General features: G+C 36.0%; 2 protein-coding genes across 3 annotated transcripts; one reads left to right on the top strand and one right to left on the bottom strand.

The window, feature by feature from the left end:
• The first annotated feature begins 17 nt into the window (after nucleotides 1-17).
• On the top strand, nucleotides 18-18,064 carry LOC116144118 (E3 ubiquitin-protein ligase KEG). Of its 2 annotated transcripts, XM_031429582.1 has the most exons (17): nucleotides 19-1,099; nucleotides 3,008-3,370; nucleotides 3,476-3,706; nucleotides 3,977-4,102; nucleotides 4,199-4,535; nucleotides 4,651-4,808; nucleotides 5,145-5,302; nucleotides 6,872-6,990; nucleotides 7,143-7,277; nucleotides 8,199-8,323; nucleotides 9,544-9,648; nucleotides 9,761-9,994; nucleotides 13,346-13,679; nucleotides 13,788-13,976; nucleotides 14,080-14,385; nucleotides 14,671-14,754; nucleotides 16,632-18,064. In XM_031429582.1, exons 1-17 carry the CDS (start codon nucleotides 294-296, stop codon nucleotides 17,784-17,786), a joined length of 4,965 nt encoding a protein of 1,654 aa, XP_031285442.1. In that variant the 5' UTR covers nucleotides 19-293; the 3' UTR covers nucleotides 17,787-18,064. The 2 variants fall into 2 exon arrangements, with proteins under 2 accessions (XP_031285441.1, XP_031285442.1); XM_031429581.1 differs by lacking the exon at nucleotides 16,632-18,064 and having other exon boundaries at nucleotides 18-1,099; nucleotides 14,671-15,981.
• A 1,344-nt stretch (nucleotides 18,065-19,408) lies between these two features.
• Nucleotides 19,409-26,669, bottom strand: LOC116144109 (nudix hydrolase 16, mitochondrial). The gene is made up of 4 exons (XM_031429566.1): nucleotides 26,368-26,669; nucleotides 24,538-24,649; nucleotides 23,542-23,625; nucleotides 19,409-19,938 (listed from the first exon to the last, which is right to left on the bottom strand). Exons 1-4 carry the CDS (start codon nucleotides 26,436-26,438, stop codon nucleotides 19,681-19,683), a joined length of 525 nt encoding a protein of 174 aa, XP_031285426.1. The 5' UTR covers nucleotides 26,439-26,669; the 3' UTR covers nucleotides 19,409-19,680.
• Between the last annotated feature and the right edge of the window lie 437 nt (nucleotides 26,670-27,106).

Here is a 27,106-nt window from a genome sequence, read left to right as displayed (position 1 = left end):
ATCTTTCACACCCAATTCCACCTTTTTCTCAAACTCTCATCTCAACAACTTCAACTTCAATCAAACAAACAAAACTAAAACTCCTAAGTGCAAGCAAAAGCAAAACCAAAAGCACTTTTCAATTTTAACTTCACCATCCAAACACAACTCCAACTCCAACTCAACTCAATACTCTCTCTCGCTTTAAAACCCTTAATTCTCTTATGGATCTACCGGTTTTCCCTCTCCAGATCTTCTTCTAATCCGCCGTCGTTCCGATTCAATTCCATTTTTCACTTCACCCTAGAAACACAATGAAAGTCCCCTGTTGTTCCGTCTGCCAAACGCGGTACAACGAGAAAGAGCGGGTCCCACTCCTCCTTCAATGCGGTCATGGCTTCTGCAAGGAGTGTCTTTCTAGAATGTTCTCCGCCTCCACCGATACCACCCTCTCCTGCCCCCGCTGCCGCCACGTCTCCGTCGTCGGTAACTCCGTCAGCGCGCTTCGGAAGAATTTCGCCGTCCTCGCTCTCATCCTCTCGGCCGCCGCCGCACATGCTAACCACAACCACCGTAACGCCCACCCCAATTTCGACAGCGATGTGACCTCCGATGATGATGACGACGATGACCGGGACGACGACGGTGGCGACGAGGATAGTCATAATCATGATGGTAATAACGATGGGAACTATGACGACGGTGATGTGCCGGCGTTGGGACGGAGCGGGCGAGGGTCCCACGCGTCTAGTTCCGGGGCGTGCGGGCCGGTGATCGAGATCGGGGTGCATCAGGAGGTGAAATTGGTGAGGAAATTAGGTGAAGGGAGGAGGGCGGGGGTGGAGGTATGGGCCGGGTGGATCGGTGGGGCCCACTGGAGGTGTAGGCACAAGGTGGCGCTGAAGAAAGTGGTGGTGGGTGAAGAAATGGAGGTGGATTGGGTGGTTGGGCAGCTGGAGAATCTGAGGAGAGCGTCCATGTGGTGTAGAAATGTGTGTACTTTTCATGGGGTTTTGAGGATGGAAGGGAGTTTGGGCCTTGTAATGGAAAAGTGTAGTGGGTCTGTTCAGTCCGCGATGCAGGGGAATGAAGGACGGCTTACTTTGGAGCAAATTTTAAGGTTTTTGCTCTTGTTTTTAGCTTAATTTTATGTTTTTGATATTCATTTTGTATGTTTGAATATCTATATGTAGATTTTATATCAAGTTGGTAGTGCATTTGACGAATCGAAAGGTCCTTTCTAGTGGTCTTTTAAGTTAATTCTTTGTTCTGGAGTTTGGTAAGTTTCTATATTCAGTTTAAATTGATTTCTTGGTGGAAGCAGTGGTTTCGTTGAGGTTTTATAGCTACTGCTACTGATGTGTTTTCGATGCTAGTTTGTGAGATATATTTGTGTATTTGAATTGAATATTTGGTGTGCAATAATGCTGGATGTACAAACAAATCTTTATAAGATTTGTGTACGAATTGATGTGGCATAAAATGAATGGAAGAGTGAATATAAAAAGTCAAAACTCATCATATTCACTCTTCCATTTATTTTGTGCCACATCAGTTTGTACACAAATCTTTGTAAGACTTGTTTGTACATGTAGCATTACTCTTTGGTCTGAAGTGATTGGTTATTTGTGGGGTTTAAGCTAAGGGGGAAGGGAGAAGTTGTTGCACTTGGCAAATTTATAAGTCCTCTAGGGATTATTTAAGTTAATTCTTTGTTCTAGAGTTATTTGATGTAGGATTGTGTGGTGAGTTTTTGTCTTCAGTTTAATTTATTACTTGGTGCAAGGGATGGTTTCTTTGCGGTTTTATATTGATTGGTTATGTTATGGTTAGATCTGGAATTTTGGGGTTCAGTTTTGAATGATAATGGTGCTGCCGCTGGATGAACATGATTTAAAAAGGATTGCATCCATTGGAGGTTCATAGTGCTTTGGAGAGATATGTAAACCTTGTTATACTATAGAACATTGAGGATTGATGATGTTACTTTGCTTCTGATTAATATTAAGTGGGGGATCAGTATGAATGGTTTTGTGTTGAACACTCTTTGATATCTAAGATTTATAATTTTTTTCTTTCTTCTACCAGTTGATAACAAAAGTAATATAAGTGTGAGGAAAAGAACTCCTTTTTAAGGTTAAAGTTCCCTGATCTCCCAATTAAGTAATTTTTCAAAAACTTGTTTAAGGAGAGGTTTCTTATGAATTTCAGTGGCAGCTTCTAGCAAATTTTAGAAATTTGAGTGGAGCTTTTAATAGATTTAGTATCGTCTATTCATATTTCAGCAAGGAGTAAGGGAGGTTGAGGATTCTACTTGATGTTTTAGTCAAAAATATCGTTGTATGGTGTTTGTTTCCTTCAAGCCGCATAATGTATACATTGGTAAAAGATATTTATCTTTGGTGTTGAGTTGGGTTTGGCTTAAACCACTTCAGATGAAAATTCGGAATGTTATACCATACAATTGGGCATTAGAATGTGGAGCAGAACATGTATTGTTCCCCCCTTGACAAGTATATATATTTTAGGGAGTGGCTTCACATCTCACATTGTCATGTATAGTTTTTGAGGCTAGAGTGTGGACAAACAACTTTAAGAATATTAATACATTTACGAGACCAAAAAGATTTTCTGTTCAAGGAGTAATATGGTGGTGGGGACTTTATGATTGTGAACTTCTATTACTTCATTGGATTTGCAATTATTGAAAGTCTTCATACCCACTGGGTGCTAGAGCTCTACTGTATTGGGTAGATTTTCCTTTTTTGCGTAAGAGTTCATAAATTTCAGGATTAGAGCATGTAAAAGTTTTTTTGCGCTGAATAGCTGGCTCCTGCATCTTTCTTTTTTCCTGCACATAAATACTCTCTCAAGTAGGTATTGAAAACAATGAGGCATTTAAAGATGATGTTGAGTTTAGTTTCTTTATCATAAACATTACATTGTTCTAAGCTTCTACTACAGTAAGATTGGTAAATAGTCACTGGCTGTGGCCTTTGTGGTGACATGGTGTTTTTTCTAATTGTAGATATGGAGCAGATATTGCACGAGGTGTGGCTGAACTTCATGCAGCTGGTGTTGTTTGTATGAATCTGAAACCATCCAATCTTCTCTTAGATGTAAATGGTCAAGCTGTGGTTTCTGACTATGGACTTGCTGCAATTCTGAAGAAACCTGCTTGTCGGAAAGCTCGGCCAGAGTGTGATTCCTCTAGGATCCATTCATGCATGGAGTGTACAATGCTCAGTCCACACTATACAGCTCCTGAGGCATGGGAGCCAGTGAAGAAGTCTTTAAATTTGTTTTGGGATGATGCAATAGGTATATCACCAGAATCGGAAGCTTGGAGTTTTGGTTGTACATTGGTGGAGATGTGCACAGGTTCCATCCCGTATGTGAAGTAACTTAATATTTGTCTTAATTTCTTCCCTCCTTCCTGATTTTGCTCATTTGTGGTATGATTTCATCGTGATAGAAGTTGACACTCTTTGCGCAGGTGGGCTGGTTTAAGTGCTGAGGAAATTTATCGGGCTGTTGTAAAAACGCGAAAATTACCCCCACAGTATGCAAGTATAGTAGGTGTTGGAATACCTAGGGAATTGTGGAAGATGATTGGTGAGTGCCTGCAGTTCAAGGCATCAAAAAGACCGACTTTCAATGCAATGTTAGCAATATTTCTCCGCCATTTGCAAGAGCTTCCGCGCAGTCCTCCTGCAAGTCCTGATACGTAAGACTTGTGATTGATGAATGTGACCTTTTTCCGCGCTTACTTCAAATCCTTTGCTTTCTGGTAGTTTAGATGCTAAGGTCTTAAGTCTGATTGGAATCTTGCTGAGATCATTGGTGAATCTACTCCCAGTGCTTATGTTAATTTCTTTCAAATAATGCATATATCTGCTTCTTTGTGTGTGTGTGTGTGTGAAGAGAAAGAAGAATCAACCTTTATAGTTTGCTTGACTTGATTGTAAATATTTACTTTTTTCTATGTCTTGTACAGGGGCTTTACCAAATGTTCTGGATCAAATGTGACAGAGCCATCTCCTCCTTGTGATTTGGAGATTTTTCAAGACAATCCCACCCATCTACATCGACTTGTCTCTGAAGGGGATGTTGGTGGTGCTAGGTTAGTCTGCTTTGGTGCAGATCAGTCTGTACTGACTTTCATTTTAAGGAATCTCAACTTTCTAACTTCTTCACTCCCTTTTCTTTGTTCATGCAGGGATCTACTCGCAAAGACTGCATCAGGAAATTCTAGCAGCTCTATTTATTCACTTCTGGAAGCACAAAATCCTGATGGCCAAACTGCCCTTCACTTGGCTTGTAGACGTGGTAGCGCTGATTTGGTTGAGGCTATACTGGAATATTCAGAGGCAAATGTGGATGTATTGGACAAAGATGGTGATCCTCCGCTTGTTTTTGCTTTAGCAGCTGGATCCCCAGAATGTGTTCATGCTCTTATCAAAAGAGGTGCTAATGTTAGATCTAGATTGCGGGAAGGCTTTGGTCCATCTGTTGCTCATGTTTGTGCATACCATGGCCAACCTGATTGCATGCGGGTAGGTCTTCAGTTCATCCTAGTATAGCTGATTTTTTTTTTTTTTTTTCTTTTTTGAATCTTTTGGGTTCTCTATTTTTTCAAGGTTCTAAATTTGATAAACTACTAATCATCAGGAGTTGCTATTGGCTGGAGCGGATCCCAATGCGGTAGATGATGAGGGTGAATCTGTACTCCACAGAGCTGTTGCCAAGAAATACACAGATTGTGCTCTAGTTATACTGGAAAATGGCGGTTGTAGATCAATGGCTGTTCTAAACTCAAAAGATTTGACGTGAGCATATACTTTTGCTTTCTTTTCTCATAAGTTGATATTAATATTAGAAACACAATACTCATTCTTTTCCGCTTTTTTTTTTTTTTTTTTCACTTTCATTCATTATCGTCTCTTTCCTTTTTTTTTTTTCTTTTAAATGTTAAGAGTGGTGTGATTAGGGTGGCATAATTTTGTGGCTGTAAGATTTTTTCTAGGAATTGAAAAATGGAGCCAATATTGTTGCAATTCATTCTAAAACATTTCCTTCCTTGGATGATGACAGTTAAATTAATGTATATTTAATTATTTTACTTTGCTATCATTAATGCTGCTCATCTAATTTTTATGTTGCAGACCATTGCATTTGAGTGTTGCAACATGGAATGTAATGGTTGTTAAAAGGTGGGTTGAAGTTGCTTCTCCAGAAGAAGTTGCTGAGGCCATTGACATTCCCAGCCCAGTTGGCACGGCACTGTGTATGGCGGCTGCTCTGAAGAAAGATCATGAAATTGGTAATGTTCAAAATTTTAGAGTTGCTCAGGCATGTAACTAATTATTGAGGTTTATAACCTATATGTCTAAGCATTTGGTCAAGTGATAACTTAACATGATATTAGAGTCAAGTTGACGAAGTGATCTTGTGTTCTGAATCTCCTATTGTATTAAATTATTTTAAGTTGTGCTTGTGATTATGATTGTTTTTGTGGTTTTTTGGTTATTGTTATTTTTGGTTGACGTTTTGTTGCACGTTAAGGGACATGTTAAAGCTTAAATACTATTGTTAGACCCATACTTATTTGCTGAATTTTTGGTGCAAGTGGTAACTTAACAATAGATATAATCATGTGATATTATTATTATTATTTTAATATGAAATACTAGTAAGTATAGAAAAAAAAGATACAAAGATGGACTAGGTGTCCACTGTAGGAGAATTAGATCTTTACAAAAAACTCAAAAATCTTGTGTATATGAACACCGAAATAAAATTTGAGTTTACATTGCTCCATTATGCAGACTATAAAGTCCTTGCTAAAAGCAACTCAATAGAGCTTCTATCCTGTTCTCTAATCGTTATTTTATGACTTGGGAAGGCCATAAGCTTAAAATATTTAAGTATTTGAAAGAAATGCCTGATAACATGTCAGTTTCTTTTTATTTTTTATTTTATTCTTTAAAATTCTTGAGTTTTGTGGAGTTCTTGTGTTGGTTAAAAGTTGTTTCTTTAGCCCTTGAGACTTTGTTTTGTTTTATTCCTACCTCTTTGATTACTTGCAAGATTATTTTATATTAGACAAAATAAACGGAGGTAAACTAATGTTCTCATATATATAAATGGGCTTGGATAAAACTCACTCCCAAAAGCTAACTCAAATAAGGAGGGTACCAAACCACATATATACACCATAACAATCCATTAATTAGGCGATGTGCATAAAACTTCTAAAAGTATACAAATGATTGTATTTATAATTATCACTTCTCATTCTAGGAAGCAGTAAATCAGAAGCACTTGGTTTAGTCATATTTAAAATAAAAAGTAAAATCCTGAAGAATTCAAACTTTTTAATTGAATTATATATAGATTAGTAACTGCAGAGCTGAAGGTTGAGAAATTTCTTTTACCAAGTTAATCTGCCATTTTACCATCCATGGAAACAAGATTGAGCGTCATTTCTTTCAGTTGTCACTAGTTAATTATAATGATCACTATCAAGCTTGATTAGTCCTGTTCAAAATATGTTTGATGAACAACTTGTAGTTAATTAGTGTATAGACCTCTGGATGAAGCGCTTGATGATACTGTATTGTGGAAGATGAGACAAAAATAAGCATTTTGAAATGATAATTTATGGGCAATTTTGTTCCCTTTCCTGTCGCTGCCTCTCTGGAGATGGTCAAATTTTTACAGAAACTTGCCATAAAGTTTTTGTTTTTAGTTTGTATCGTGTTTTAAGTTTTCATTTACTTTCTGATTCTATTTGTTGCACTGCATTGTCTCAGCCTTGTTTTAATGCTCTTTATCCCTTCACTTTAATTCGATGATTTTATATTTAATTTATTTGTATATTTACTTCCAGAGGGGAGAGAATTGGTGCGAATATTGCTTGCTGCTGGAGCAGATCCAACCGCCCACGATGCACAGAATCGGACAGCATTGCATATTGCTGCTATGGCTAATGATGTTGAGTTGGTCAAAGTAAGTCGTATACATTCTCTACAATTACATTCATAGTACTTCTAGGGTAACTGATGCCTGTGAGCATCTGAAGCAGATGTGAACTCATGGAACTTTTTGTGTTTTGTTCTGGTTTCTGCTTAATAATTGTTTATTGTCCAAATGTTAAATAGATTATTCTTGATGCTGGAGTGGATGTGAACATCCGGAACATGCACAATACAATACCCCTTCATGTAGCATTGGCTAGAGGCGCAAAGTCGTGTGTCGGGTTGCTCTTATCTGCAGGGGCCAATTGTAATTTGCAGGTTCTATTTCCCCCTTTTTAATTCAGAACTGTTATTACAGAGTGTTAAATGAAATTGGTATTTAATATACACCTAAAGCAAGTTACTCATGCTTGGAATCCTTTATTTATATGCTGGGTCTGATATTTGATTTATGGTTATTCAGAATTGAATAGTTTATTCTGTCTGTTTAATAATGCTAGGTAAAATTTATCTAATCTGATTCAATGAGCTACTTCTTGGGAAAGCTTCGTGTGGGCAAATTCCATTTGTTAAATATCCGAGCTCAAATTTGGGAAAGAAGTCCTTTAGAAAAATGGTTATTGATTTCTCATCTTCTATATTGTCTGTTTGGCAAAATAGATTATATTTTTGACCTTATAGTAATTTAAGATTTCTGATTTTACAAAAACATTGTATAACTACATATATTTACTAAAGCTTATATACTTAAAAAGAAAAGGGAACCCGGTTTCGGGGGTAGGTTTTCGAACCAAAGCAATCCTCCTTAAAATCCAAAGGTTTAATATAAAGACCATAATTTTTTTTTTTTTTTTTTTTAAAAAACAATATGGTATTGTTGCTTCTTTGACAATTTAATTTTTGGATGCTTGATCCATCATCTTTAACATTTTTAATTTTCCTTAGTTGATTAAATAGTCAAGGAAAATAGATACTGTCTTGCAAATGCAATTTCCTCAACATCCCCAATTTAGTCTTGAATTTTTTATTGTAATTCAATTATTATTCAAAAATTTTATCTCTGAAGTCATCTTGTGGTCAGCTCCAACACCAAGTTAATTAGAGTGAAATAAGATCAATTGACAATATTGGTTAGTTTGCTATTATGTGTATACTTCATTTGGCAATCTCTTGCTTCTCCTGCAAAGTTTGTGATACTTTTTGCATCCTAACTTACAGTGTCTTCCCTCATCATTTCAGGATGATGAAGGTGATAATGCTTTCCATATAGCAGCGGATGCTGCAAAAATGATACGTGAAAACCTTGAATGGCTCATTCTTATGCTCAGTAATCCAGATGCTGCTGTTGAAGTTAGGAACCACAGGCAAGTAGTTTCTATTAACCTTCTTCATGTGTCTTGTTTACTCTCTGGAGATTCTAGAGTTAAGTCACTGATGATATCAAATCTTCACAATAAAAATTTAAAATTTGCAGCACTCTTCCATTGTCTTGTTGAAAAATAAATTGAATTTACCTTCTGTCTTCCAGATGTTTTTAAAGAAGAAAGCATGAAAATTGTAACATTTAATTGGATCTACATGGAACTATTCTTCATATTATCGAATTTAAATATCATCACTGTGTATGTTTGTTGTTGAATTTTTATATTAAACTTAATTTCATCATGATTACCTAGATTAAGATATATACATACACAGAGTTACTCTGAAATTTGATATTCTAGGATGTTTTTAATCATTTGAACTGTTAGAGCTAGAACACAGTGAGTCTGGATTTTGATGAGATGTAGCTGGTAAAATTTTCTTCGAACAGAGAACCTAGAGATCTGATAGAGAGAATCTATGGTTAATGTTTGAGAAACAGACATCAGCTTGAACAGTGACCCAAAGTCGAATATGCTAGAATATGTTGCACAATTCTTCTCCTCCCATATAAAGAGATTTACCAGAGGATTAATAATTTATGCTCAAAAAATACAAACTCCAAATCCTTCAAGGGTCTGCAAGATTTTAACATTCAAAAATCTATAAACAAAAAGAGGTATTCTCACATATCAAAATAGGTAACCTCCTCTTGACAAACAACTTCTGCTTCCCAGTTGTGGTGAATAGAGGAATTAGATGTACCTAAATTCAGGAAAAATGGAAGCCCAGAAACTGTTTTTAATCCCATAATGACTCATCATCATCCCTTTTGTCGTCTTCCAAATTCCTTTTGTCGAAGCCTATAAGGGATGTGTGTATACTGCCTTATGAAAAATACTGTCAAACCCCCTCCGTTCTCTCTAACCTGAAGCATAGAGGGCCAGTCTTTGTTTTTCTTTAAAGGTTGTTTTTTTTTTTTTTTTTCCATAAAATAAATATGGTATACGCCATGTCCAGTCACATGAAAATGCCTTTTTGAATAAGTTGGCTACTCTGGCCCATTTTAGATTAGAGTTATTGAAGTCTGTGTCCGTTGTTATTGTTCTTTCATCTACTGTGGTTTACTTGTTGAGACATTGATTAGAAGATCCTACTTTGCTCCAAGATGAAATATTTAGCTCTACCTTCCAGCTGACTTGTAGGTATGTATTGTTGACAGTGGTAAAACATTACGTGACTTTTTGGAGGCCCTTCCCCGGGAATGGATTTCTGAAGATCTAATGGAGGCACTAATGAATAGGGGAGTTCATCTTTCTCCTACAATGTGAGGATGGATTGTATTTTGACGCTTGCTTTTGGATAAATTATCTTATTTTCTTATGCTTTCTTGTTTAATAGTAAAATGCATTATGACTTGAATTCTCAATTTTGTTCAGATTTGAAGTGGGTGATTGGATTAAGTTTAAAAGAAGTGTTACAACTCCTACCCATGGGTGGCAAGGTGCAAAGCCTAGAAGTGTTGGCTTTGTGCAAAGTGTCATTGACAAAGACAATCTTATTGCTTCATTTTGTTCTGGAGAGGCTCATGTTTTGGCAAATGAAGTTATAAAGTTGATTCCGCTGGACAGGGGACAGCATGTCCAGCTAAGACCAGATGTCAAAGAGCCAAGGTTTGGACCTATACAGTTTCTGATATGTGGTTTCCAGTTAAATATACATGAAAAATATTTTTAACATGATTATAGCTTTTCATAGAAAATGCAAATTGCATGTTACTAAGTTTAATATTTCTTAAATTGATCTATGGAATATGATCAGTCCATTGGGACTAATACTCAGAAAAGGAAAAATAATAACGTTAAGGTTGCCAATCTAATCATGTTATGGCATGATCTTCTTATTATTGGAAAATGATTAGTTAGCCTTAAAATTTCAGTTGTTTTTTCATAAGAAAAATAATTTTGCATAGTAAAATTTATTTAGTATTCATTCTTGTTTGGAACCTGTTTCAACTGCTTCTCTAGCTGTAACTTTTTGTGGTCTATGTGGCTTGTAATCGTGCTAAACAACCAAAATGAGTGAATGAAATGATTCAAAATAGTTTTTCTTATTGGTAGTTTTTATTTGTCTTGTTTGTCAAATTATTTTTTTCTTAGTTGATAAGTTTGAAGGAAAAATTATTGGTGCTGGAGTCTTTAATTAGCTGAAAGTGTTTACATATAATATTGTACAAGCACTCTTAATAAGTAGCAAACGGTTACAAATTGCTGTGGGCAATTAATTGAAGTCAGTGTTTGAACTTAACAAAACTATTTATGGTTCTCCACTGGTTTTGGAAACTTTCATTCTGCCTTTTGTATTTTCAATTAGAGCAAACTGTAATTATCTGTATGTAGACCCTCTTTTGATATGACATATGTAGTATTTTTCCTCTTAGTGGCTGTTTCCAGTGTTCCTGTGGACCCCTGGTTCACTTTTGTACCTTCTTCCGTCTTTTGGTGCAACTTTTTCTGTTCTTATAGGGACAAATAAAAGAAAAAAACCTCACAACTCTTGACCTTGAGGGGACTTCAAGTAATTTCAGACGTATATTATAAATTCAGTAGAGAGTGAGTTGATTGTCTACAGAAAATGTTACTGGTGCTCTGTCGTTATTATACTTTATATTCCTTGATTAGTATGTAAAATATTTTCCACAATGTTAAATAGCCTAGCTGGTGGTTCCTAGGAATTTTTTTTTTTATTTTTTGATAATTCAGAAATCGCCCAAACTAGCATTACGAACCTACGTTCGCAACTGGGTGCCCCCACTGAACTGTACTATCTTTGGGAGGCAGGAAATGATGGCCTTTTGTCATGTTGGTGCCCATGAGGGAATTCTAACCCCGTATCTTGTGGGAGCAAACCATAGGTTTAGCCGTCCAACTAATCCCTCATGGATTGGTGTTTCCAAAGCATTGACTAATTTAGTTTTGATTAATGAAAATTTTATAACAAGCGTGTACTGACACCTTTTAAAACAATAGAGGTTCTATGTCATGACATAATTTTTAAAATAGCTTTGTTCCCAGCTATAACAGCAATAGACTTGGTATTTAAAGTATGCTTCAAACAAGAAATAGGGATTGAACTGGGCCTTTAGGAGTAGCTGCTTACATTTTAGATAATATACTTGTGCTATATCCTAGTTCTTTTTTGCCAAAGCTACTAGGCTGATAATCAAATTTTTTATTATCCTCCTTTCCTGTGGTACTTGTCATCATACTTGAAACTTATGCAATGTTTATATGGTACCTAATATAAATACTCTTCTTTGGATGTTATGCATGCTTCATGTTCCATGGATATCTAAATAGACTTATTGTTGTCAATATTATGCTTCTTACCTTTATTTTTTTAAATAATTCAATAAGAAGCAAAGGAGACTTGTACTAATAAAATGCCATTTGTAAAAAAAATGAACTGATTGTTTACAAAAAACTAAGAAGAACTTAACAGAGTATAAGTATACAGAACATCTGTCAAAACAATAAAAAAAAAAAGAAAATAAAAATTTGTAGCCTCTCAAGTAGCTTGAAATTTAATCTCAAATACACAAAAGTAGTCCAAAACTCTTCTGTTCTTCTCTAATTTAAGTGGATAGAGACAATTTCTATATTAGACAAAAGATAATATCTACTTAAAGCTCCTTCAAAGCTTCTATTATTTTCTTTCCTGCCAACTCAACATATAGTAGCCAATACTGCTCAATTTTTACAAACCTTTGGCCATATCTCCTTTACCAAAAGCATGAAAACGTTCCAGATATAAAGAGCTGCACAAGGCTGATATTCGCTGCCTGATGAAATTCACAAACAAACATAAATTAGTGTTTCTTTTCAGGAAAAAGTGATGCACATGTTTATCAATTCTCCCACACGACATTTGATGTAGACAATCACATTTGAAATACATCTTGAAATTATGGCTCCCTTGTCAATCCCACTTTTGTTGAAAGCCAAAAAAAAAAAAAAAAAAAAAATTGATATTGCAAGTAACTTCAATTTTGCTGAATACTTGGGCTGGAATGGTTTTAAGTCTATTTTTTGTGGTTTTGTTCTTTCTTGAGGACTCTGTTATTCTGGTTGCTTATAAAATCTTATTCTCTTTTATAAACTTTTGTATTTTTCCCCAGTTATAATTGCGACCTGGAAACAATATAGAATGGGTTGGAAAGTAAGTTGCCAAACCCGAGTAGATTGATTGGATTAGAGTAAGCTCCCCTTAACAAGATATGAGCTTTCTTGCACTATTCTAGCCTTTTCCCTACCTTGTTGACAACACGATTGAAAAACTCAAAGATCGAGGTTAGTCACATGTGGTAAAGCTAAATACTTTTATGAGCTGCCATAAACCAGCCTTTACTATTAGCTGGCATGAGATTCACTTTCCTATGTATTAATTCATGTAATAAGACTTTTGGACATGTCAACCTGAGACCTGAAATCAAGCCAAAAGTGATAGATTGTCGTCAACAAATTGTAGAATTGAAGCACCCACCTCATCACTTCCAACTGAAATGCTTTCAACTAGCTTAGACTTTAGAGGCTTATTATCAAGTGGACCGAAACACCTAAAACCTAGGTACAAGAAAAATGTGAAAGAGGATCACCTTGACTTAACCTCTTTGAATCTTCAAATTTTTATTTTGAACACCGTTTTCTTACACCTTTTTTGCATTTAATTTGCTACTTGGTGGAGTCTTATTTTGCTACACGCACACACACATTATATAAGTGTTGCTCATGTTTGCAACATTTCAGTCAAACATGGGATTTAACTAAGGAAACATTATATTATGATCCTTAAGCAGGCTTATGTTAATTATATAGTTGCTGTGTGATTTTAGATCCCTCTATAAATTATTTGAAGGCATATCTATTGTCAGTTTTGGGTAATTTACCTTGTCCAAGTCTGTCTTTGCCAGTATTAAATAAAATTTGTACATTTGTAATTGATGGCTGATCCTGCTGTATTTTCAGGTTTGGTTGGCGTGGCCAATCTCGTGACAGTATTGGAACTGTGTTGTGTGTTGATGACGATGGGATCCTGCGTGTTGGATTTCCTGGAGCATCCAGAGGATGGAAAGCTGATCCTGCAGAGATGGAAAGAGTTGAAGAGTTCAAGGTTGGAGATTGGGTTCGTATTCGCCCAACGCTCACTACTGCAAAGCATGGTTTAGGATCTGTAACACCAGGGAGCATTGGTATAGTGTACTGTGTGAGACCAGATAGTAGTCTGTTGTTAGAACTGAGCTATCTTCCAAATCCATGGCATTGTGAACCAGAAGAGGTGGAGCCAGTTGCCCCTTTCAGGGTATGGGAAAATTTTCCCTTTTGCTTCTTTGGATACTGTTAATACATACATTGCCCAGTTACGTATTTTTGTTGGTTGAAAGAAAGTTTAATCAGTTTATTTTTACAGATTGGTGACAGGGTATGCGTGAAGCGATCTGTTGCAGAACCTAGATATGCCTGGGGCGGTGAGACCCATCATAGTGTTGGAAAGATTAGTGAGATAGAGAATGATGGTCTGCTAATAATTGAAATTCCAAATCGACCAATACCATGGCAGGCTGATCCTTCTGACATGGAGAAGGTTGAGGACTTCAAGGTAACATATGACAAGTCCTTATTTTTTATGTCAGATTTGGAATATTTGAGGTGGTGTTTTAATATTTGTCTTCTGTGTAAATCTGTCTGCTCATTCATAATAGGTTGGGGATTGGGTAAGAGTAAAAGCATCTGTATCTTCCCCCAAATATGGATGGGAGGACATAACACGTAACAGCATCGGAATAATTCATAGCTTGGAGGACGATGGTGATATCGGTGTTGCTTTCTGCTTCAGGAGCAAGCCTTTTAGTTGCTCTGTAACGGACGTGGAGAAAGTACCTCCTTTTGAAGTTAGGCAAGAGATTCATGTTATGCCATCTGTCACTCAGCCCAAGCTTGGATGGTCAAATGAAACTCCTGCAACTGTTGGAAAAATTGAGAGGATTGACATGGACGGAGCTCTAAATGTAAGCATGCTTATCTCTGACCCATATGCATGTTTACAAGCTCTTAGGGTGTTAGTTTGTGATTCATTTTCTCTTTGCGAATTATTACACTAGCTAATTAACGATTCATGCTGAAACTCACCATTAATGAATGCATTGCAATATTAAGCTCTAACAATTTAATTAAATAGGTGCACTGAATTTGAAACTTGCTGACCTGGGAGAAAAATCTGTGTACATATGCTCTGTAGATTTTATGAAACCTATCTATTTTATATCAGTAGCATTTTGGTTATTTCTTTGCAGGTAAGAGTTACTGGCAGGCATAGCTTGTGGAGAGTTTCTCCTGGAGATGCAGAACGGCTTTCAGGATTTGAAGTTGGTGATTGGGTACGTTCAAAACCAAGCCTGGGTACTAGACCAAGTTATGATTGGAACACTATAGGGAAGGAAAGTTTAGCTGTTGTGCATAGTGTACAAGAGACTGGTTATCTAGAGTTGGCTTGCTGTTTTCGTAAAGGGAAGTGGATTACTCATTACACAGATGTTGAAAAGGTCCAGTCCTTTAAAATCGGGCAGCATGTCCGTTTTCGAGCTGGATTGGGTGAACCAAGGTGGGGTTGGAGAGGTACTAAACCAAATTCACGGGGAATTATTACCAGTGTTCATGCTGATGGAGAAGTAAGAGTAGCCTTCTTTGGTTTGCCGGGGTTGTGGAGAGGAGATCCTGTTGATCTTGAGATAGAGCAGACGTTTGAAGTGGGAGAATGGGTGAGAGTGAGAGAAACTGCCAATACTTGGAAATCTGTTGGGCCAGGTAATATTGGTATTGTACAAGGAATGGGGTACCAAGAAGATGATTGGGATGGAAGCACTTTTGTTGGATTTTGTGGAGAGCAAGAAAGGTGGGTGGGGCCTACAGCTCATCTTGAAAGAGTGCAGAGGCTGATGATTGGGCAAAGGGTAAGGGTTAAATTAACTGTGAAACACCCAAGATTTGGATGGTCAGGCCATAGCCATGCAAGCATTGGCACAATATCTGCAATTGATGCTGATGGCAAGCTGAGAATATATACTCCAGCAGGCTCCAAAACTTGGATGCTTGATCCAGCGGAGGTGGAGGTAGTAGAGGAAGAGGAAATCCAAATTGGTGATTGGGTTAGAGTTAAAGCATCTGTTACAACTCCAACTTACCAGTGGGGAGAGGTAAGTCATACGAGCATCGGAGTGGTGCATCGAATGGAAAATGGGGAACTATGGGTGGCATTCTGCTTTATGGAGCGACTCTGGCTCTGCAAAGCATGGGAAATGGAACGGGTTCGGCCATTCAAAGTGGGGGACAAAGTGCGGATAAGAGAAGGGTTAGTGACTCCAAGATGGGGTTGGGGAATGGAGACTCATGCAAGCAGGGGGCAGGTGGTTGGGGTAGATGCAAACGGGAAGTTAAGGATTAAGTTTCAGTGGAGGGAAGGGAGACCATGGATTGGTGATCCGGCTGATATTGTTGTTGATGAAAGCTCATCTGATAGGACAGGCGCTTCATGACTGCTTTCAACATTTCTTGTACTTTGCCACTAAAGCTATGAGAGCCAATGTCCTGGTTCAATAGAAGTGGGTGGGGCAACTCCACTGCATCGCACAATCAGATTTTTACTGAAAAGTATATGCAGTGAGGCGGCTACAAGGGAATTTATATTGTCAATAAAATGGAAGTACAGAACTACATATAGATGGATACAGAGCAAATGGTGGAGAAACTGGCTCGCGTTGCCGTTAATTTATAGGATATGCAAGAGCAGCCAGGTAAAGAGATAGCTGTAGGCCATTGTATTTCACAGATTGTCGTGGTTAGTTGATGAGCTTTCAAGGTATATATATGGTCGTTTATATGTATCTTGTACAAATTAAACATTATGATCTTTGTGAGTTATCAGCATTAGTTTTTGTAACCCTCAATTCACGCACTTGCTTCTAATTTTCCTGAAAAAGGGTTTGGCAATACACACTAGTTATCCGGTGTCAACAACCCGAACGCAAAATAGCTTTTTTTTTTTTTCCAGCAAGTTATGAGATGAAGTTGAGTCAATAGATTGAAATGGAATTCATTGAACTGAGGTGCTTTATTGCCCCTTTATAGTGTGTAGATATAATTTATTGTTGAAATGATTCAATCTCTCCTTATGTTAATGTTTTAGGTTTAATATTTCTTAGCAAATGTTGTAATGAATCTGATAATCTATTTCATAGCACCAAACTCNGGTGATTGGGTACGTTCAAAACCAAGCCTGGGTACTAGACCAAGTTATGATTGGAACACTATAGGGAAGGAAAGTTTAGCTGTAGTGCATAGTGTACAAGAGACTGGTTATCTAGAGTTGGCTTGCTGTTTTCGTAAAGGGAAGTGGATTACTCATTACACAGATGTTGAAAAGGTCCAGTCCTTTAAAATCGGGCAGCATGTACGTTTTCGAGCTGGATTGGGTGAACCAAGGTGGGGTTGGAGAGGTACTAAACCAAATTCACGGGGAATTATTACCAGTGTTCATGCTGATGGAGAAGTAAGAGTAGCCTTCTTTGGTTTGCCGGGGTTGTGGAGAGGAGATCCTGTTGATCTTGAGATAGAGCAGACGTTTGAAGTGGGAGAATGGGTGAGAGTGAGAGAAACTGCCAATACTTGGAAATCTGTTGGGCCAGGTAATATTGGTATTGTACAAGGAATGGGGTACCAAGAAGATGATTGGGATGGAAGCACTTTTGTTGGATTTTGTGGAGAGCAAGAAAGGTGGGTGGGGCCTACAGCTCATCTTGAAAGAGTGCAGAGGCTGATGATTGGGCAAAGGGTAAGGGTTAAATTAACTGTGAAACACCCAAGATTTGGATGGTCAGGCCATAGCCATGCAAGCATTGGCACAATATCTGCAATTGATGCTGACGGCAAGCTGAGAATATATACTCCAGCAGGCTCCAAAACTTGGATGCTTGATCCAGCGGAGGTGGAGGTAGTAGAGGAAGAGGAAATCCAAATTGGTGATTGGGTTAGAGTTAAAGCATCTGTTACAACTCCAACTTACCAGTGGGGAGAGGTAAGTCATACGAGCATCGGAGTGGTACATCGAATGGAAAATGGGGAACTATGGGTGGCATTCTGCTTTATGGAGCGACTCTGGCTCTGCAAAGCATGGGAAATGGAACGGGTTCGGCCATTCAAAGTGGGGGACAAAGTGCGGATAAGAGAAGGGTTAGTGACTCCACGATGGGGTTGGGGAATGGAGACTCATGCAAGCAGGGGGCAGGTGGTTGGGGTAGATGCAAACGGGAAGTTAAGGATTAAGTTTCAGTGGAGGGAAGGGAGACCATGGATTGGTGATCCGGCTGATATTGTTGTTGATGAAAGCTCATCTGATAGGACAGGCGCTTCATGACTGCTTTCAACATTTCTTGTACTTTGCCACTAAAGCTATGAGAGCCAATATCCTGGTTCAATAGAAGTGGGTGGGGCAACTCCACTGCATCGCATGATCAGATTTTTACTGAAAAGTATATGCAGTGAGGCGGCTACAAGGGAATTTATATTGTCAATAAAATGGAAGTACAGAACTACATATAGATGGATACAGAGCAAATGGTGGAGAAACTGGCTCGCGTTGCCGTTAATTTATAGGATATGCAAGAGCAGCCAGGTAAAGAGATAGCTGTAGGCCATTGTATTTCACAGATTGTCGTGGTTAGTTGATGAGCTTTCAAGGTATATATATGGTCGTTTATATGTATCTTGTACAAATTAAACATTATGATCTTTGTGAGTTATCAGCATTAGTTTTTGTAACCCTCAATTCACGCACTTGCTTCTAATTTTCCTGAAAAAGGGTTTGGCAATACACACTAGTTATCCGGTGTCAACAACCCGAACGCAAAATAGCTTTTTTTTTTTTCCAGCAAGTTATGAGATGAAGTTGAGTCAATAGATTGAAATGGAATTCATTGAACTGAGGTGCTTTATTGCCCCTTTATAGTGTGTAGATATAATTTATTGTTGAAATGATTCAATCTCTCCTTATGTTAATGTTTTAGGTTTAATATTTCTTAGCAAATGTTGTAATGAATCTGATAATCTATTTCATAGCACCAAACTCATTTCATATACACAAGGGATATTTGTTCTCAGGTTGTGAAGAAGAACATAATCACAACATTTAATTCCACTCTTAAAACATGTTTCGGCAGAAATCGTTAAAAGTGCCAGCAGATTTTGGAGATTTCTGATGTTGCTGAAGTATGTTTCAGTTTAATCACGAGGATAGCAGTTGACGATAGCGAGACTGCGGATATCTTAAAAATATTTCATCTTGAATCCCATGAATCATCTGCAGGTTATTACGAGATTGTCTGGGCCACCATCATCAGCACCGCTTCTCTCAACACCTGAAATCTTATTTAAACCAAACCCCACCAACAATAATCCGTTATAATATTTGGCCATTAATTTGATATCAAACACCATAGAATAGAAGCCACTTCAACCAACTCAAACTCAAAGAACAATTCTTTGGCATTAGAAATGTCAAATAGATCATTTTATCATTTGTTGTAAGATCAATATTTATATCGAACACATTTTGTATTAATATTATGTTGTGTAAAGAACTCTATCTACTCATTTAATTTTATCTCAACTTTTAATAATCTAATAAAAGATGTCAATAACATAAATGAGACTTTTCAAAATTATATTAATGTTTTAATATATCAAATTTCCTTATATTCCTTTTCCATTTATATAATAGTGTTACTTAATACTGAAAATGAGAATGATGTGTTGAAAATTTAAATTTCTATATAAATCAAGAAAAATGTTAAGTACATAGGATAGGTCACAACATTAGCAAAATGAAACCAACAAACACATGTTGAGTTTTTGACATACCAAATTTCCTTTTTACATTTCTTCATTAGTGTAATACTGAAAAATGAGGCACATAAATGGGCCAAACTTGCATAAAAAAAATGATACATCACTGAGCACTTAAAAGGCTAGAAACCAATATGATAAAAATTGAAAATAGCCCTCTAATATATTTCCTCAGAGAGTATAGTAACCAGAGGCTGACCCAGAAACATAAAAACAAACCAAAAACATGAAACTATATCATCCTGAACAACAATGTCATTGCAACTCTTTTGTTACCGATGACCAATCAATTAAAGAAACTGCCTAAAAGTTTAGACAAATGCTAGTGATAATGCACCTACTATCCACACTTTGCGAATTAATTTTGATCATGATGATATCCGTTTATACTTTCCATCTTATCAACGTCATCCCTTTGCATTCTTCATCTTATCTGCATGCCACTTACAGAACCCATCCTCAAGGGCTTCTCTCATCCATGGATGCCGGCAACTCTCAACTGCTACAGGTATAGTAAGCCAACTTCTCGTCCGAGTGCTTTGCTCTGGCCATGACTTGAGCTCCTCCGTCACGAGCAAAGCAAACATTGCAGCTTTACATAAACCTTCTGGGCTATATTCATCTTGGTGTGTTTTACTCCGAAAGGGATAACACCCAAGTAAGTCCTGAAACAAGTAACAAAGTTGGGGGCAAAAGAGCAATAGTGAGATATCACAGCACTTAAGTCAAAAATTCAATGATGAAAATGATTAGCAAAATGCTAAATACATGTTAAAGGAATGTCATGTGAAAATGATTTTACATATCGAATATCAAAATCAGGTTTTGCAACAAAACTCTAGTTAGAGCGCATGTATTATGTTTAAGATGTTGTCACACCATGGCCAAAACCTGATGCATACAGGTGTGGGCACTACAGATATTATGTTTGATGTTATCATCCATAGGTATAAACATAAAGTATTTGACTTAATCCACTATGGCAGATACGCAAACTAGCAGAGATAAAAATTTCATAACAAAGGGAACCAACAAACCCTCTTACAACTAGCTGCGTACAACAGTAAATATCAAAATAAGCAGAGAATTGACCAGAGACTATTAACAACAAAAGGGGAAAAAAGAAAAGAAAAGAAAGTTTTATTTTTTATTTTTACTTTTCAACAAGTCGATAAGGAAATAAAAAAAAAATAGCACATAAGTAGAGGCCAACATTTGGTATTATTGTACAAATTTGTTGTAGAACACTGTTTCATAAAATTCAATACTGACCCATGACCCCACCCACAACTTTTTATAAGGTGTTAGCAAAAGCATTGGCTATGAGCAGAGAAAAGATTTAAACAATTTTGAGAGCACAAAACTCTTTGTTAAGTGTAAAAAAATGTTTGACGCTGGACTAATTGCCAGTGGGATTTTTAGAGGACCAAGGAAAAACAGGAAGAAGATTTAGTTCTTAAGACAGACTTCTAGAAAGCATACAATTACGTATATTGAGAGTTTCCTAGACTTTATCAAGGAAATTAAAAGCTTTGACCTACAATAATGCAAATTAATTGTGGATGATAATCTGTCAATTTCTCAACTTTCTTGAATGGAAAGTCAAGAAAAACTTAAAGGGATTTAAGATAAGGGGATGCACTTTCTCCTTTTGTTTTTACTTTGATCAATGGATTCTTTTAGCCAGGTGGAAGATTGATCTAAGGAGGTTAACTTGGTAGAGGTTGTTGTAGCAAGAAATCAAAGTTGATACAATGATATTTTATTCAGGGATAATCTAGCTAAACCATACCATTAATACCATTGAGCAGTATTGTAATTTATTCATCTAAAAATTCAACATGCTTAAAAGATTCATTTTACAATGTTAACTTTCAAGAGAGCAGGTTGATCAGGGTAGCTTCTAGGGTGAGCTGAGGTGAGAGATTGACCAAAGAAGTGCCTCGTAAGGCCTTCAAAAAGTGACTAATAGATGTTATATGTTGTTTGTTTTCAGGTCTGAAGGTTAAATGTCAGTCCAATAGATATTATACTACTTTTCTTTTCTAACTTCATACTGATTGTTACACATTTTTAGTATTAGTTTGAATAATGAAGGTCTTGGTTTCAATTTTAATAAAAAATACAACTATGAGATTCATCTATTTCCTATTCAATGAGAACTCTATTTTTTGTGCTTTTTTAACTCAATAGAACTTGTGTTTGACTCACCAATAATTCTACTATTTCTAAAAGTCCAGTTCTTATTAAGCATTTTTATATTTCTATATTTATACATAAAATAACATGACATCTGATAATTTTTTTCTAAAAATCGTTGTTTAATCAAAATGCTTAAACAAAAGAAAATCACATATTATAATCAAAGAATCCAGTAGTATAATATTTAATAAGATATAATTTCAATTTCAATTATTTTTTCATTAAATATAAAATGCAGAGATATGTAACACTTCACATTTTTGTGTACATACATGTCAAAAATATTGACTTTAGATGTATATGGTTTGTCAAATGAAGCAACTTAAGACTTATACAAAGACATTTAAAAAAGAAAGGAAAAAACATATTATTCAAATTTGTGCATTCAAACTTATGTAGACTTTTAGTCCAATTAGGGCCTACTCAGATTTCAAACAAAGTTTTTGGAGTCCATTCATGGATTAAGCAGAGAATAGAGATTAGAAGGTTGGAGAAAATTGTTTTCCTAAAGGTAGGAGGCTCAGTAGTTTGCAATGTCTTCTCTTGTCTTTCCCACTTAATTCATCTCCTTAAATGTATTCCCATCAATGAGTTAAAGCGGTTGAAAAACCTTAAACAAGACCTTGTATGGAAGGAATTGGGAAAAGAAACAAAAAGCGGTTACTCAAGATGTTCATAAAAGGGGCTTGGGGGTGGATAACTTCGTTCACAGGGATGAGGCATTGCTAGGAATTGATGGATGTTCCTTCACAGAACACCTCTGTATAAAACGTCATTATCTGAAGTCTAGACTTCATAAGAATGGTTGCAACACCAAAAGTGGTGTCAAGTGCTTGGATTCATACCATAGAATTTTCCCTGTCAAAGTTAAGGCTTGTTCTTGTCTCATGTAACACTAGCTATTGGCAAAGGGGAATCAAATTGTATTTTGGGAAGACAAATGGATAAGGGAGGCACCTTCATAGGTTGTCAACCAAGCAGACTTTTCTATTGGGATCTTAAATTCCCTCGTAATATTAATGATGCATAGGCTAGAGAACAGTTTCACTTCCTTCAATCATAGAAGCCTTGCTCAATAAAGGAGGAAAAGGACAGTGGATCTTTTAGAAATTAGGAACTTTCTCATCTAAGTCTTTTTTCTATTAGTTGATTTATGACTCCCAACATCTCTACTCTTTATGCCTCAAAGATGATATGAAAGCCTAGGTTTTTGTGTAGGGTGAAATTTTGTCTAGGGAAACTGCACAGGGAAAGATCAATACTAATGAAACCATTCAAAGAAAGGACCAAGGATGTGCTTATATCCTCAATAATGCATTTTGCGCAAGAGAGAAGGTGAGAGTGCAGATTATATTCTCTTGCACTGTTCATTGCTTTACATATTATGTTCAATTTATTTTCGGCTTTTTGAATTTCTATGATGCTGCACCAATATAGCTACTTTGTTATGGTTGAAAGACCTCGTGGTTTTAAGAGAAGAATAAAAGCCTTTGTGTTGTGGGGTCGTGTAATAATGGGGTACCCTAAAAGAGGGATATGAGAAGATTCTACAGGAATGGAAGAAGGGAAGGAATTCTGTCATTATAGGACAATTAAATTTTAACTTTCTCGGGTGTCAAAGTTCAAAGAAGTGCCATTTCTTCATTCACTTCTTCCAAATATAAAAGTTCATATTAATATTTTTTTTCCTTTAACTAACAAACTAAAAAAATTTATTTATGATTATTCGCAAAAAACAATAAAAATATATACAACCAGACCACGTTAAAGACAACACCATATCTTTGTGCCACTTATAGTCACAATTTTAAGCATGTAGGCCGTCAATACAACATATATCTAACTCTGGAAAATGTAATTAATGCACCCCCTGCCCCTTTTTTTCTTTATATTTTTTAATACAAATAAACTCCAAAATTGAAAAAACTAACATGCATCTGCAAAAGCATCAAAATTCAAGTAACATGCAAGGAATCACTCAGAGCTCTATCAATACAAATATAACAAATAACAGTCAATCCATCTCAAAACACATAAGAATGCATATACAGGAAGTAAGATTTCACCATTAGTTGCCCTCGAACTCCAGCTTCTTCAACAGCTTCCCTTTCTGCAGCCTGCTCAACTGTTTCATCATTCTCCCAGCCTCCCTGTATAAAGAGTTTTTAATAGAAATTTCTGAAATAATCCCTATTCCTAAATATTAAAAAAACACAATTAAACCTTCCATTTAACATTGAGTGAAACTAGTCCTAATCAAGAAAAATCACACAGGGAACATCACCAGAAACCTTGACTTAATTACACTGTTTGAGATTTCAACAAAACTTTTTCACCAATACATTAATTGAGAATCATCTTGAAATAATATCACTTGAGGTCTGGTTCACAACATCAGTTGTCTTATTCTCATATTTCTCGTTGTTTTATACTTTTAAACTTTTCATTGTGTTCACCAACATAATCTACATAGTTTTCTAAGTCACTCTTCAACTCTAAACCACATATCACATTATCAAATTACGCCTTGTTAAAAAAAACTTTTCAGGAAAAAAATGTTTTGAAAATAATCTCATCTAATTATAGAAATTCAGAACAATCTTGTGTGTTATGTGAATCTGGAATTAGTCTTCCAAAGAACAGAGTTTTATCTCCCTATCTGTCTGAAGAACCACTAAAGAACAGAATTTAAATCTCTTGAAGATTAAGTAATAACTTAAGACTAAAACTGGACTCGATCACACTAAGCTAATTCAAGGTCTGTGATCAAGAATGGCAGGAATCAGGAAGTTTAGTATGACAACCTCCTTAAAAAAAGATAACACAGTAAGCGAATTGGTGACAAGCATGCTCCCAAATTAAGAAAAATCCAGTAAGCAAGATGTCAATCTCGTTGACTATGTCGGATCAAATAATATTTTTTTGCTATAAAATCTAATTATTTATTCAACATAAAACAAGTAATTGTACTCTAAATTAATAGTGAAACATAGTAACAAGAAAATTTCATAACAGTCAATGAAAAAAAAAAAATTAGTAAAGGAAAGAAAATGCAATTATACCTTTGGAAACAAGAGACCTGGTCCACTAGTTGAGCTAATCATAAGCACCTCAACAATCTTCTCAGAATCATCATTGCCACACTCAGCATTTCTATACCTAAATGGGATACACCTGTTGAAAAGAATTCAGGAAGATTAGCATCTAGAGATCTGTTTAATAATATTTTGAAGCAGCAAACATAACACACTCACAAACTGTATTTTTGTTTTTAACATGCTATGCCTCAGATAAATGAATGAAGCTTGCTCAGACAACCTGTGGCACAGATGAAAAAGAATTTCATACAAACAACAAACTGATTTGCATATCACTTTACAATAAAAGGAAAGGTATCTCCCATCTATATTCAACATTTCAAAAGGTGTAGCATTCAAAAGCCAAGAAAAAAGTTGGATGCATTTCAACCTAAAATATTTCATCCTCACCAAATCTAACATCCTGTAAAAACAAAGTATAAAAATCAAATTTCAATTTTTCTATTCTCTAATTCTGTTATATAATTAATTTTCTACAAATCATATAGTGACATTTCCATCCATAATAAGTTGGAAAGCAAAAAAATTATTTTATTCTGTATAAGAAGATGCAGGTAAAATACAAAATTTACAAGCAGTGCCTACATATTCCTGAAGGCCAAAACATGTTGCTCTATGATAAGCCAATCTACCAAGATATTAAAATTAGAAAAACATTTCAATCAACTCATATATAATGCCATATTATTCGAAAATCACGAATCTTCCATGCCAAATAAACACTTTCAAAAATCATCGGCACCTGCAACAAAGGTGCAGGCACCCTTAGGTCATCCTCCAAGAATAGCCTACTATGTCATTTAACCATTTTAAAAAATTATAATGTCAAGACGCCACATCGCCATCATCCCAAACTCATCTTCTAAAATTATACTTCTCCACCAAGACCCCTCTCCATTGTCACCAATATCTATTCCAATTCCCATAACCATCCATTTTTATCAACTACAAGTACACATGCAAGGGCAAAAATGATTACAAAGCACCACCAAAAAACTTAAATCAAATTTGCATGTAACCACACATAAATCTATTACCAAAACAAAACATAACATTTCGCTAAAATCACCTCAACATTCAAACCATCAAAGAAAATTAGGAAATGCCATTCATATAAATTGTCCCAATTCTCTGAAAAAAAACCATTCCATCAACTTTTACTCATATCATAAAGTACTCCCCAACTCCATTCTCAAACCCACTTCAAACACACATGCAAGAGCAAAAGTGATCACAAAACATCACCAAAAAAACTAACACCATTCTACGAAAAAGGGCATAAATCAAATTCGCATTTGGCATTACCATTTCAACCAAAACAATCAAAATCACACATAAATCTATTCACAAAAACAAAAAATACCCATTTCCTAAAATCACCTCAACATGCAAAGAATCAATGCCAAATTAAGAATTCCCACTCATATTAAATTGCCACATTGCAATTATAAAACAAAACAAAACAATTCATTAACTTTTACTCATAACATAAAAGTACTCCACAACCCCATTCTCAAACCCACTTCAAATACACATGCAAGAGCAAAAATGATCACAAAACATCACCAAAAAACTAACACCATTCTAGGAAGAATGGCATAAATCAAATTTGCATTACCATTTCAACCAAAACAATCAAAATTACACATAAATCTATTCACAAAAACAAAAAAAAAATCCATTCGCTAAAAGCACCTCAACATTCAAATAAGCAATACAAAATTAAGAATTTCCATTCATATTAAATTTCCACATTGCAAACACAAATACAAATAACAAATTACAAATACGTACCCAGCGACAAGACGATAACCCTGGTCGTAACGTTGCTGATGGCGACCAGTACGAGCGACCAAATCAGACATAATAGAGAAGGAGAGAGAGTTGGTTAAAAAATAAAATAAAATAAATAAATAAAATAAAGACTAGGAGAAAAGAAAAGGGATGGGTGATGGGTGCATTTTCAAATCCGAGAATGGAGAAGTAAAGGGAGGGAGACGGACGGTGAGGATGAGCATGATCCAAGGGGTGAGGATGGATGTTTTGAGTTTACAGAATGAACGGGGATTTAGAAGAAAACGAAAGCAAAGCGCATAGAGCGGATCGGGCGGTGGGGCTGGTCAAACACACGTGCCTTATGGGTCAACTTGTGGGCTCCCACTTTCTACATTTTTTTTTATTTTTTTTTTATTTTATTTTTTTTCTTTCTAAATATGAACTTTTTAAGATCAACCGCCTTTCGCATATATCTATTATGGAATATGGACCACCACATTTTATCCTTATTATTAAATTTTATTAAAATAAGGCAAATGATAAGTCATCCCGCGAAAATAAAGTTTTAGACTTTAGGTAACTAGGAGAAGAATTTAGAATATAAATTGTAGGTTAGACATATTGGAAATAGAACTTGTTTGAGCGAAAAATTGATATGCCTAGTTTTTATTTCAATTTATGTCCGAGATTCGTTTATATTTAATCGCATAAAGTTAAACATTATGTTAGTAGGGACATCAAATGGTTGCCAACGTGA

This window comes from Pistacia vera, unplaced genomic scaffold (assembly GCF_008641045.1).
Source record: "Pistacia vera cultivar Batoury unplaced genomic scaffold, PisVer_v2 Contig438, whole genome shotgun sequence".
Classification (NCBI taxonomy): Eukaryota; Viridiplantae; Streptophyta; class Magnoliopsida; order Sapindales; family Anacardiaceae; genus Pistacia; species Pistacia vera.
Note: the sequence above shows the minus strand (reverse complement) of the source record. Positions and strands in the feature narration are given on the sequence as shown.